This window comes from Pogoniulus pusillus, chromosome 24 (genome assembly GCF_015220805.1).
Source record: "Pogoniulus pusillus isolate bPogPus1 chromosome 24, bPogPus1.pri, whole genome shotgun sequence".
Taxonomy (NCBI): Eukaryota; Metazoa; Chordata; class Aves; order Piciformes; family Lybiidae; genus Pogoniulus; species Pogoniulus pusillus.
This window is the reverse complement of record NC_087287.1, coordinates 2365952-2380027: the sequence shown is the minus strand read 5'-3', so window position 1 is coordinate 2380027 and position 14076 is coordinate 2365952. Positions and strand designations below refer to the sequence as shown.

The following is a 14076-nucleotide window of genomic DNA, read 5'->3' as shown; positions in this document are numbered from 1 at the left end:
CTACTCATCTCTAACTGCAGAGCAACTGCTAAGTAGCTTTGAAAGAGATTGAACACAGGTTACCACCCAACACTGCGGCAGGGTACCTGAAGCTAAAGGAGGTGGCATCATTTTGTTGGGAGTTTCTCCTTCTGTTGACTGCTTCTTCATCAGTGGAGCTCTGGGTAGATGAGGCAGGGCAAGCAGTACAAGAATGAGTCCAGACTGCTTCTGCTGTGGTCAGCTGTGAGGATGAGTGAGTGGTGTTCATGGATGGGGAGAATTGACTTTGAGGAGACCTTGGAGTGGCCTTCCAGTATCTCAAGGGGACCTATAGGAAGGCTGGGGAGGGACTGCAGGCAAGGTCTTGTAATGACAGGATGAGGAGTAATAGGTTTAAACTGGCAGAGGGGAGATTCAAATTAGACATTAGGAAAGGGTTCTTGACAGTGAGGGTGGTGAGACACTGGCACAGCTTACCCAGGAAGGTTGTGGAGCACAGAATCACCCAATGTGATCTTTGATCTTTGATCACATTGGGTGATTCTGTGTTTCACAACCTCCCTGGAGGTGTTCAAGGCCAGGTTGGATGAGGCCTTGAGCAACCTAGTGGGAGGTGCCCCTGCCTATGGCAGAGGGTTGGAACTGGCTGAGTTTTGAGGTCCCTTCCAACCTAACCCATTCTGATTCTGTGACTTGGTTTTGTGGTTGGCAATGCAAGACAGAAAACCTTTTTCTCTTCCACTTGGAGCTACTTGTTGATTTGCAGACAGATGTCCCCTTGATCCTCAGAGGCAGTTTAATCAGATTTTTCTACTAGATCTTCTTTGATCTATTCCCTGATATCTTTACAAATGGCAGCTTAGTTTCTTCTAGCACATTAAGACATCATCCCTTGCCAGGTTGCAACAGGCACCGGTGGGGCAAAGGCTGTAAACAGCTTGGCAGCAAATGGAGCAGGGTAACCTCAGCCACCTGGAGCAGCTGGGTCTGTCACAGCCTCAGGAGTGTCATATCAACCACAACCACCCTGCTCTGGAATCAGCCAGGCATGGCTCACTTCACCCCTCCTATCTCACACCACACTGGCTTTGCCTTACCTTGAAATGAGAGGGCTTTAGAGGCAATCTCATGCAAAGCCTTGTGCCCACAGCTGCAGAGCTGGTTTGTTCCCCAAATAAACCTTGCTCTGTATCTTACAAAAGATCTGAGCTAGAGAAAGGTAGGGACTTCTGACATTTAGCTTACTGTGCTCACTGGAAAAAAATCTTTCTCTGCTTTGTTTTGTTTGCTCTTTTTTTTTTTCAACCATGCTCCTCAACTGAAATGTCTTTGCTAGCTACACACCCAAAGACTGACCCAGCTCAGGAAGCAAAGAATTAACTTGTGGACATACAGGTCTCACTACTTTTTTCTCTCTAGGGTCTAAAGTAATACAGACTGTAAAGAGCTTCACTGGAAGGACTGTAGAAGACAACAGATTCCCAATGAAGCCATCAAAGAGATAAATACACAAAGCAGCACACTCGTGGGATTCACAGAATAGTTGAGGTTAGAAGGGACCCTAAAGGCCATCTAGTTCCAACCCCCTTGCCATGGCCAGGGACACCTTCTGCTAGACCCAGCTGCCCAAGGCCTTATGTAACCTGGCCTTGAACACCTCTAGAGAGGGAACATCCCTAAGCTGGATGTTAGGAACAAGTTCTGCACCACGAGGGTGTAGGAACATTGCAATAGGTTGCCCAAGGAGGCTCCTTACCTGGAGATATTCAAGGTCAGTTTCAACAAGGCTCTGAGCAACCTGATCTAGTGGAGGATGTCCCTGCTGACTGCAGGGGGGTTGGACTGGATGGCCTTTGGAGGTCCCTTGCAACTCAAACCATTCTGATTCTATGACTTTGTATCACTTAGGAGCTGTCCTGATCCAGGGGAGAAAAGTTGTGGTGCAAATGCCATTCGGAGGTGATGCCACATCACTGCCAAAAGCCCTTCTACAGCTTTTGGAAAAACACTGCACTCCTTCAGCTGAAGTTTCTGCCACTGTTGGCCACCATCCCAGAGCTGTACAGCAGGTGGGGTTTGTTTCTCTAGCCTGTACCAAGGACTGTACCACACAAAGGTATGTGTTGAAGCAAAGCTGTAGTGTCTAGGCACTCGGTCACAGCATGGACTGTCCTGCCTATCTCATGTTCACCACTTCCTCAGTGGCAGTAGTGACTGATTTTCCAGAAACACATTAAAAAGGCAAACCCTGTCTGCAAAAATCATAGAATCAACCAGGTTGGAAGAGACCTCCAAGCTCATCCAGTCCAACCTATCACTCAGCCCTATCCAGTCAACCAGACCATGGCACTGAGTGCCTCATCCAATCTTTTCTTGAAGACCCCCAGGGACGGTGCCTCCACCACCTCCCTGGGCAGCCCATTCCAATGGGAAATCACTCTCTCTGGGAAGAACTTCCTCCTAATATCCAGCCTATACCTACCCCGGGTAGCATTAAAACTCCTCTGACCTGTGGCTCTTCCACAGAGAAAGAAAAAACAGCTCAAGAATAAATGGACCTCAATATATGTTTTAACATTGCAAAGATTCAAGATGGAGAACACATAACCGGATGGAAAATTAGGGCACCTGAGTCCACCCTTAATAGAATCATAGAAGCAACCAGGTTGGAAGAGACCTCCAAAATCATCCAGTCCAACCTAGCACCCAGCTCTATCCAGTCAACCAGACCATGGCACTATGTGCCCCATCCAGGCTTTGCTTGAACACCTCCAGGGATGGTGACTCCACCACCTCCCTGGGCAGCCCATTCCAATGCCAGTCACTCTCTCTGCCAACAGCTCTCACAGCCTCCTGTGTTTGCATCCCTCTCTGCACACACTCTCAGAAGCCTTTAGCAAGGATCCCTACCAAGGATGCACCCAGGCTTAAGTCAGCAGTGTTCCCTCCAGCTAAGGGTGCTTATCTGTCAGGCAGGGACACACTGGAACCACACAGCAACGTCAGCAAAAATATAACATCAATCTTTCCAGCACAGGTATCTCAATTGTGTTAAATATGATCATAAATGGTAATGATCACAGAGATGATTGATTTCAGCCCTGACCAGCCAGACACAAAAGAAAAAAAACAGATTAGGAGATAGAATCAGATCCTAAAGAGAAAAAGACAACGACTCTGCAAGAAGCACTGAGCTTAAAGAAACAGCATCATCAAGAATGAATGGAGGGAGGGATTACTTGACAGTATCTCTGGATATCAATTTGCAGTTCACCTTCAAAAAAGGAAAGGCAGCCCATAACTGCTGTGATGATTCCACATTTCAAGCAAAGCAACTGGCAAGAGATAATTCTTCTTAGCAGCCTGTTGAATTATGTATTTGTACATAAGCCTTAAATGTGTATTTTAATTTCACCTGAGTAAATTACCAACATAAATCCTACCCTTCTCAAATACCTCTGAATTTTTAATTAACCTAATATCATCATTTCAACCTGGCAGTCAGAAGCAGTGAGTAACACATGATTCATACCCAGCAGTAAGCACACCTGGTCTTTGACAACGTTTCTAATTACTGCTTCATTTTTACCCTTACATGATGCTGAAGCCAATTTGGGTCACAATGTTTTCAGCCAGTGATGAGTCCTTTCAGCTCACAAATACTGTTAGAAGGAATTGCTGGCTGGTGGGTTTGAAGGACATTTGGAAATGCATTGTGGTGAGTAGAATACATTACCACAACACATCATTTTCTTTCTGATATGCATCAGTTCATCATCAGCTTTCATCAGACAAGACTGTACCAGGGACACTGAAGCCTTGATTTAAAGTAATGTGCCAGCACTCTGTAGTCTTTGGTCTGTGGCACAATGATGGAGGGAGTGTTACCATAGCATAGAATGATAGAATCAACCAGGTTGGAAGAGACCTCCAAGATCAGCCAGTCCAACCTAGCACCCAGCCCTATCAAGTCAACCAGACCATGGCACTAAGTGCCTCAGCCAGGCTTTTCTTGAACACCTCCAGGGATGGCAACTCCAGCACCTCCCTGGGCAGCCCATTCCAATGGTCAATAGAACAAAGTGCCTCCTTCAACATCACAGACAACAGGAGGGAAAACCTCAGCCAAACAAGCATGGGTTTTGAACACTTGAGATGTTCTCTAAACACACTGCAGCAACCTACAGGGAGACTGCAGGGGAAGTCTTCACTGGTCCTGACAGCTCTACATCTTCAAGGAGTACAAACTTCAGTGCAACATAGGAAGTTTCATCCGAACATGAGGAGAAGCTTCTTTACTTAGAGGGTGACAGAGAGCACTGAACAGGCTGCCCAGAGAGGTGGTAGAGTCTCCAGCTCTGGAGTTATTGAAAGCCCCCTTGGATGCTGTCCTGTGCAACATGCTTTAGGGGAACCTAGCAGGGGGGCTGGAACAGATGATCTTCAGAGGTCACTTCCAACCCATATCATTCTGTGATCCTGTGAGCATGCAGGGAAGCAAAGGGAAGCCTGCTTCAAGTGCAGCTCATCCCCTCTGTACTCTGAGCATTCAGGTTTTCCTGGGCACGCACCTTCAGAAGGCTGAAGCTGTTCCCACAGAGATCTGATAATCCCTTAGCCTCTGAAACACACACCCAGCATGACATGTATCTGTTGGAGTTTTCAAAACCTCTGACCACTGAAATGTGACAACTTCTCCTACTCCAAGCCCTGTTCATTCTCAAACCAACCTGCACAGTTGCCCAATGTTACCAGCACTAGCTCAGTCTGTAGGCCACTGGTAAATCCTGTGCATCTTCAAAGGGAAAAACCCACAACTGCTTTCTGGTTCAAGCTGTATAGATCTTACAGACAAGACCTAGCTCCTTCTGACACCTACCTCTAAATGTCTTGAAACACTAAGAGCAGCACAGCTGCCATGTTTCCTTTACTTGCTGCACTAACTCCTTTTTTAGATCACAGCAATACAACAGACATGAAAAACAGAGGAGCCAACAACAGTTGTGTGGCCCATTTATCAATTTTAAACCTTCACTTCAAGGCTTTATAGACTTGGTGTTCCAGTTATGAAAGTCCCCTTGCAGTTACAAGGGAAAAAAGGAAGGGGGGAAAAAGGCAGCTTTAAGATCCTGGGGTGAAAGAATCATTTGCAGTGGAGCTGAGAGGTGGCCTAAAGCCACTGGACCCTGGGTAGGCAGGGCACCTTTGGGCAAGGCAGCTGCTGGGTTTGCAGCACACACACACAGAGTACATTGCTGGCATCCTGCACCCCTCTGAGTGGATTTTTCCCCTCTAAATTACAGATCTTTTCCAAAGGAATTAGCAGATTCTACATGGGATAGGATTAACTAGCAGGAAGGATTAGAGGCTGAGGAGCTCTGGTAGATGGGGCTCTGAGGCAAGAACTTCTTGCAGTACTTCCTGATGCTTGCTGCTAAATGTCAGGAGGCTTGGGAGCTTTTTTCTACTTAAATAACCCAAAGGCTACAGGAAAGGAAAAAAAAAAGATGCAGGACTCAAATTTACTCAGGATGATCTGAAAATATTAACATCCCAGCTCATTCCTGAATACTTAGAAACAATGCTGACAACTATTAACTGTGGCATTTTGGTACACAGTGATTTGAGCACACCCACAAAAAGCTCCAACAGTCTTCAGAAGCTGCTCAAAGAAGATTTGCTGACAGCTGGGCTTAAAGCTACTTAGCTTTACACTAGAACAGCCACGTAATAAACAGACCCTGCTCCAGACAAAGCAACAATCTCCTGGAACAAGTGGTTCCAGTGATCCAACTCAGCCTTTAACAGCTATTTCTGGGGGTTGGGGGATTTCCTTAAAATCCTCATCAGTTATCACCTTACCCATAGCAGCATCGTGCAACCTGCAGGAACAATCCACTGTATTTCCACCAGTGAAGGGCAAAATGTCTAACAAACAAGTAACACCCAAACCCTCTGTCGTTAGTTAAATGAAATGCAAACTCAGGAAACATCAATCAAAATAAAATGCTGCATCTGCTGTCCAAAGAGCCTAATCAGAGCCCCACATGGAGCCCATCGTTCTCATTTAAGGCAGAGAAGGAGCCAGATCTTCATGAAACAAGCAGAGGGCTGAGGCTATGGGGCTGGCAGAAGCACAGCTTGAAACAGAAGAAGCCTGTGCAAAGGCAGAATGAAATCATCAGCAGTGAGATAGATTTGAACAGGTGATTCTGTGAAAACTGATGGCCTGAGGGACTGAAACCAAATCTTAAGAATTCAATAACTTCAAATGAAAAACAAGGATCCAAATTCCAGTCTACCTGGGGGTGCTGGTAGATAGTAGGGTAAAGATGAGCCAGCAGTGTGCCCAAGTGGCTAAGACAGCCAATGGCATCCTGGCCAGGATCAGGAGCAGTGTGACCAGCAGGACAAGGGAGGTTATTCTGCCCCTGTGCTCAGCCCTGCTCAGGCCACACCTTGAGTGCTGTGACCAGTTCTGGGCTTCTGAATTGAAGAGATGTTGAGGTGCTGGAAGGTGTCCAGAGAAGGGCAGCAAGGCTGTGAGGGGCCTGGAGCAGAGCCCTGTGAGGAGAGGCTGAGGGAGCTGGGGGGGTGCAGCCTGCAGCAGAGGAGGCTCAGTGCAGAGCTCATTGCTGTCTGCAGCTACCTGCAGGGAGGCTGTAGCCAGGTGGGGTTGGGCTCTGCTGCCAGGCAAGCAGCAACAGAACAAGGGGACACAGTCTCAAGTTGTGCCAGGGCAGGTCTAGGCTGGATGTTAGGAGGAAGTTGTTGGCAGAGAGAGTGATTGGCATTGGAATGGGCTGCCCAGGGAGGTGGTGGAGTGGCTGTGCCTGGAGATGTTGAAGCCAAGCCTGGCTGGGGCACTTGGTGCCATGGTCTGGTTGATTGGCCAGGGCTGGGTGCTAGGTTGGGCTGGATGATCTTGGAGGTCTCTTCCAACCTGCCTGATTCTACGACAATTTGCACAACAGACTCAGGAAAAAAGCAGAAGGTAACCTGGAGATTCCACCACAGGAAATTGGTGGAGTAAAATAGTTTTGATTTGCCCTCCCTTCTGACTGACTAAAAGTGTCACTGGAAGCAGATGCATCCCTGCCTAAAACTTTCAGTTAGCAAAAAGCAGCTATGGAGCAGTCATATCTTCAAGGGAGAGACCATAACAAACAGAATGAGTGAATGCACAGTAATGATGTCTTACTTCAGCATGGCCTATTTCCCATTACCACAGAAGATGTGCTTCAGCAAAGCTTTACCTTTCTCACAATGACTTCCTGTGAATCCAGAAGGGCAGACACATTTGTTAGGGGCCACACAAGTTCCACCATATCTGCATCCTTCTTCACAGAATGCTGAAAAAGAAGAGAAATGTGTGGATAACTTTTTTCTTCCCCCCTTTCTTTTCATTTGTTATACATTTGCAAGGTACTAGAGAGCATCTAAATTCTGAGTTGTTAACAGAATTCAACATCTTAAAAGTCGGTCCCCCTGCAAACAAAAAGAGCTGTAACTCACTTAAATGACACAAGGAAAAATCTGGGACTACACCACAGGCAAATCACCTCACCAATAAAAGATTAATAACCATCTGGTGGAAGAGAGGGGAAAGTACAATGTACAGTTTTAATGGGGATGATCTCCCAATTCTACTCCACAGGAGTATTTCAATCACAATGCTCTGGTGATCCACAGAAAACAGGCAGCACAGATTCATCACAGGACTGTCAGGGTTGGAAGGCACCTCAAAAACCAAAGAATCATAGGATCTGCCAGGCTGGAAGAGAGCTCCAAGCTCAGCCAGGCCAACCTAGCACCCAGCCCTGCCCAATCAACCAGACCATGGCACCAAGTGCCCCAGCCAGGCTTTGCTTGCACATCTCCAGGCACAGCCACTCCACCACCTCCCTGGGCAGCCCATTCCAATGCCAATCACTCTCTCTGACAACAACTTCCTCCTAACATCCAGCCTAGACCTGCCCTGGCACAACTTGAGATTGTCTCCTTCTGTCACTGGTTGCCTGGGAGAAAAGATCAACCCCACCTGGCTACAGCCTCCCTTCAGGTAGTTGTAGAAAGGATCATCCAGTTCCAATACCCCTGCCATGAGCAGGGACACATCACACTAGATCAGGCTGTCCAGAGCCTCATCCAGCCTGGCCTTACAAACCTCCAGGGATGGGGTCTTCACCACCTTCCTGGGCAACAGTGTCTCACCACCCTTATGGTGAAGAGCTTCTTCCTAACATCCATTGCTATGTGACCTCCTAAAAAGTCCCTCCCCAGCTTTCTTGTAGCCCCCTTCAGATACTGGAAGGCCACAATAAGGTCTCCTCAGAGCCTTCTCCTCTCCAGACTGAACAACCCCAAGTCTCAGACTGTCTCCATAGGAGAGGTGTCCAGTCCTCTGATCACCCTCGTGAGCCTCCTCTGGACACTCCCCAGCATGTCCATCTCTCTCCAGTAACAGGGACTCCAGAGGAAGCCAACACCCCTTACTGACAGAGCAGCACACAAGTCCTTGAGAAGTGCATTTGTGCAGCAACTGGGATCTGAAACTACTGATATATCTCACAGCCTTTCCTGCAAGCACTTTGTCATCTTCCTCTTGCTACTAGCAGGTTCAGCAGGATGCCTGCTATCTGTGCAAGGGGTGTGCTTGCAGTTGAGTGTTAGTCTTCTTCCTTCCTTTCTCTTATGTGCACAAAGGCAGTGGAAGTGAGGTGAGAAGAGGAAAGGAAAACTGCAAGCATCAGGCCATGGTCTACTCAGTCCTGTTAACTCAGAGCTTTGCTAAGGGTACCAGCAGGCCCTACCCACTACACACTCCCCACCCTCTCATAGACATCTGTTGAGCTGTACAAGTTACTCAGTGGCTTTGACTGCACTTGTGAGGGAAGTTACAATTAATATTTCAGCAGCAGCTCTCTGCATCTAAACTAATAACAGAACTGCAAAGTGTTTCCTGCGAGCTAAAATCACAGATGGGAGTGCTGGCAAAGAGATGTTACAAATGCTGTGAAAAGGCTTAAAGTGCCAGATAACAGAAGAAATGCTTGAGATTTATTTTCCTGGTGCACTAAAAGGGAAAATAAAGTGAATAAAGTGCTAGGCATTAAAAAGAACCTTTTGCAATTGTTAACCACTTAGAGGCAAAAAAGGACATCATATCTTGGACTGAACTGATAGATGGCTCTGCCTCGCTCTAAAGACATCATCTGTAGCACACAGCATTGTTTTATGGAGGGGGACCATGCTGAAGTGGTTTAGGGAAGATGACAGCAGGTCATAAATGCTCCTGCACCTAGTGCAAGGCAGTGGTGTGGAGAAAGAACATCCAGGACTACTCCCTGCTCATCTATGCACACACTTCATGCAGGAGCCTTCCAAAATAAATCATTGTGACCTTTCAGTATCTTTAGGGGGCTTACAAGAAAGCTGGGGAGGGGCTTTTTAGGCTGTCAGGTAGTGATAGGACTGGGGGGGAATGGAACAAAGCTGGAAATGGGGAGATTCAGACTGGATGTTAGGAAGAAGTTCTTCACCATGAGGGTGGTGAGAGCCTGGAATGGGTTGCCCAGGGAGGTGGTGGAAGCCTCATCCCTAGAGCCAAGCTAGATGAGGCCCCAGACAGCCCAATCTAGTGTGAGGTGTCCCTGCCCATGGCAGGGGGGTTGGAACTGGATGATCCTTTGAGCTTCCTTCCAACCCTGACTGATCTACCATTCTCTGTCTGGTTTGAAAGCAGCCAGTTTCTCCTAGTCTCTGCTGTTGCTACTTAGGAGTAGTATCTTGCAATACTCTGCATAAAGATCTGTAGCAGAGGCTACCTGTGCAACAAGCTGAAAGTACCAGCATGAGACAAAGCTGCCAAACACATGGAAACCATGATGAGAGCCAAAAGGTGCCTTCTGGAGCTCCCAAAAGAGCCTTTGCTTATTTCTACTCTCAGCCATGCCATGAAGGTGCAAGTTACACCCTTCAGCTGTATTTTCTCTGGTTTGAAATTGAGAGTAGGCAGTGACATTTGTGATGTAGTAACACACTGCTGCATGACATGAGAAGAGCTAGAACTTGTGGGAGACTACACAGGGCATAAAAAGGAAAAGATTGGCTAAATAGCAAATAGTTTATCCACAATATGTGCCATTTTGCATTGGAAAAGAACTACTTGGGTTTGTTTTCTACAGCACGTGGACTGGAAGTTGGTAGGGCTGACAGAAACAGGCAGACAAGACAGCTTCAGTTAAGGCTCTCCCTTTCTTTGGCACCCAAGCCAGTGCTATCAGCTTACTACTGTGAAATATCTGCTTCAAGCAATAAATCCTACTCCCAAGGCTGCACAGTAAGGTGGTGTTTTCTTCTGTTTTAAGATTAAGGTTTATGAGACAGGGCTGGTCATGTAAAAGATTTTCCCATTAGTGCAAAAACTGTGTTATGTCAGCACAGCAGCCAGGTCTTGACATCTACAGGCACAGCCAAGCATGACATTCACATCTGGGAGTGAAAGACTAGGGTGCCTGCCATGGCTCAGAACTCTGTCTTTCAATTCCTTCCTCAGATCCATAGCAAAACACACCTCCTGCATGTGTATCCTAATCTGCTAGCACTTGAGAGAGTGATTGGCATTGGAATGGGCTGCCCAGGGAGGTGGTGGAGTCACCATCCCTGGAGGTGTTGAAGCCAAGCCTGGCTGGGGCACTTAGTGCCATGGTCTGGTTGACTGGCCAGGGCTGGGTGCTAGGTTGGACTGGCTGAGCTTGGAGGTCTCTTCCAACCTGGTTAATTCTATGATTCTATGATTCCTTACAGAGCACTTGGAAATTCCTTTGTCCTTCATGCATCACATCTTAGCAACTTAAAAACCCCAACAACATCAGTGCAGGGACACCCTGAGGAGGCTCCTGTGAGAAGGGATTCTGTACTGCCCAGTGCATGAGGAGTCAGCCAGGCACTAGCTTGTTATGAGGATGTAGGAGGAGAAAGGTGAGGATGAAGCTGGGCGATGGAATCATAAACTCAACCAGGCTGGAAGAGACCTCCAAGACCATCTAGTCTCACTCAGCTCTATCCAATCAACCAGACCACAGCACTAAGTGCCCCATCCAGGCTTCTCTTGAACACCTCCAAGGATGGTGACTCCACCACCCCCCTGAGCAGCCCATTCCAATGGCCAGAAGGAAAGAATTCAGCTCTCCTTTTCAGGTTTTACAGAAGCTGAAAAGTCCTCTGCAGTGCAGCCCAACTGCACTTGCCTTTGTGGCTCAGGGTTTGGTGGATTTGAGGGAGGTGGCTCATTCCTACATTTTCATGAGAGACAAGAAAATCCCAAGGAAGAGTGCCAGAAATCTCCTGCTCTTCTCTTGATGGTCCTTCAACAAACCCTCCAGATCCTGCACTGTAGCCTTGAGGGAAGCAGGAACATCAAACCCACAAGTCTCTGAATACAGCTACAAAATCAAACCTGTCTAAAGGCTACTGCTGTCCTTAGCAGCTAGAAAAGGAGCTCTCTGTATTAGATGCAATACTAGTAGCACTACTCTGAATTTTAAGACTGCCCAATACATCTAATAATAGGAACTCAGTTTCAAATGGTAGCAATTTCACTAAATTTCCCTTATTTGAGCTATTTTATCTAATAGTTCTGCCTCTGGCTGAAGCTTTTTAGGACATTTTATCAAAATCCATTCATTCCCAACAATGAGACTTTGCCTTCACACCCTTAGCAGAAGACATTAATTAAGGAAAATCTTTACATCACTTCTGTACCTGTGCCTTCTGGATAAGAGCACCCAACAGGGAGCAGCTTGGGGACTGAATAGCAAATCCACTTGAGTGCCCACACACTCAGGAAAGTGCCTGCTTTGCTGCTTATGCTTTGTTACACACCTTATGGGCTGCAGGGTCTAGCCTTCCACTGTGGTTTAGACCCTTCAAACTTAAACCTCTATTTGAGGAGGAGTGGGCACATAAGGACCTACCAGTCCCATGAGACTAAGCAGTTGTAAACCTTGACTGCAGACTCCCTCCTCAGAGAAAGCTACCCAGGAAAGATAAATCATGGCTGGATCATATTTTGCTAATGTATTCCCATAAATAGAGTCTCTGGAATGATTTGCAGGCTAGCAGCCCTGTTAAAAAGGAGAATGGTTACTGAATTTGCAATAAAAGTTTTAGCAGGAAAATTAAGTGAAGATGCCATTAGGGTGAAGTCTTCGAGGGTTAACCTCCACCGTTAGGAGTCTTACTCCATATGTAAAAGAAACTGAATCAATTGACTTCAGGAAGCCTCTGCCAAAGTCAACAGATCTCTAATGCTAACAGATTTCTTCCTCCAAAATAAAAGCCTTTATCATATAAAGACCTTCCTGATATGCACCTCTTCAGGTAGGCTCCCGACCCAAAACATAAACCACAGCTTCTCCTGGCCACTACCTCAGCAAGCATCATTCTCTCTTGACAACACTTCTGTTCACCTTCTAAGCGAGCAGGGGACTGCTACACGTGGCAGCCTAAGAGACTAAGTCACATTAGCTTCTCTCATACTTTTGAATCATAGAATCAAACAGGTTAGAAGAGAGCTCCAAGCTCAGCCAGCCCAACCTAGCACCCAGACCTAGCCAGTCAACCAGACCATGGCACTAAGTGCCCCAGACAGGCTTTGCTTCAACACCTCCAGGGATGGTGACTCCACCACCTCCTTGGGCAGCCCATTCCAATGCCAATCACTCTCTCTGACAACAACTTCCTCCTAACATCCAGCCTAGACCTGCCCTGGCACAACTTGAGACTCTGTCCCCTTGTTCTGTTGCTGCTTGCCTGGGAGAAGAGCCCAACCCCACCTGGCTACAACCTCCCTTCAGGTAGTTGTAAGACAACAATGAAATGCCTGGTAGCTCCACCCTTGTTCCTGCTGCTCCTGCTTTACCACGTATTCATCCCACAGTGGACAACCCCTTCCTGAATCTATCTCCATCCACTGCCATCAGTCTGGTTGTATCTTTCTGTATCTTGTTTCCCTTCTCTATACCTCTTTGTAACTCCCCTACCTTAAATAAAAGGTATTTATTGTTCAAGTGTTTTCTTTTAACTCCCAAATGGAAGCAAGAGCCTTCTTTGAGTGTTTTACCCCTTTCCTCTCTACATCAAATTCCTTTCTTTCCAAAAGAAAATGTCCCTTTTCCTTTCTCCCCTGCTGGATGTTAGGAGGAAGTTCTTCACAGAGAGAGTGATTGGCATTGGAATGGGCTGCCCAGGGGGGTGGTGGAGTCACCATCCCTGGAGGTGTTCAAGAAAAGCCTGGATGAGGCACTTAGTGCCATGGTCTGGTTGACTGGATAGGGCTGGGGAATAGGTTGGACTGGAAGAGCTTGGAGGTCTCTTCCAACGTGGTTGATTCTGTGTGAAAAGAGAGGGGGTGGGGGGAAGGTATCCTATTACTGTATTGGTTCTGTTAGCTATATTTTGAGTCTCTGGGAAGCTTAAACTGGAAGCAATCGAGGCACAGAGTGCCTGGGTAAACAAAACCCTCCAGCTTTGGGAGAGCTGGGCTAGCTGAACCACATGAGCAATTTGCTAATCAATTGATGGAAAGAGCACGGTTTCATTAGCTGATTGAATTTACTCAGCCAAGTACGCACAAGGTCACAACTGATAACAATCCAACTGTGTGAGCCAGCTACCCCAATAATCAGATGGCAACCAGTTGCTGAGATAGGTTTAGAGGAGAGCTGAGAAAGGAAGGAGAAAGCACACAAATAAAATAAGGGGGCAGCGGAGGTTTTGCTCTTTCTCTCCGTCCTCGAGTGTGACGCTATCATCTATAAGAGTGCACAGCTCTTTGTGGTTCAGTGAGCTACATCCCTCGGATAGGGGGTGCAGCTTATTTGATATGAAGTCTGCCAAATGCCACCCGAGCCCTGCTACAGCTGGCTGGAGTCAGAGAAGGACAAATCTGTCAGGAGTGAACTTTGGGCAAAAGAATCATCCTGGAAAGTTTTCATCCCACTTGTCAGAGTAGGAGAGGGGAACGCAGGTCAGTCTGGCAGGCAGGAGGCAAACACATCTGAGACTGGAAGACAAATCCTTAGCTGGGCA

The 14076-nt window shown here is 47.1% G+C and overlaps 1 protein-coding gene across 8 annotated transcripts in view; it reads right to left on the bottom strand.

The window, feature by feature from the left end:
• Positions 1 to 14076, bottom strand: part of NELL1 (neural EGFL like 1) — a 322104-nt gene that overhangs the window by 72669 nt on the left and 235359 nt on the right. For all 8 annotated transcript variants that reach the window (XM_064163058.1, XM_064163057.1, XM_064163059.1 and 5 more), the window contains one exon: positions 7239 to 7334. In XM_064163058.1, coding sequence (XP_064019128.1) covers positions 7239 to 7334 — 96 coding nt within the window. The remainder of the gene's footprint in view (positions 1 to 7238; positions 7335 to 14076) is intronic.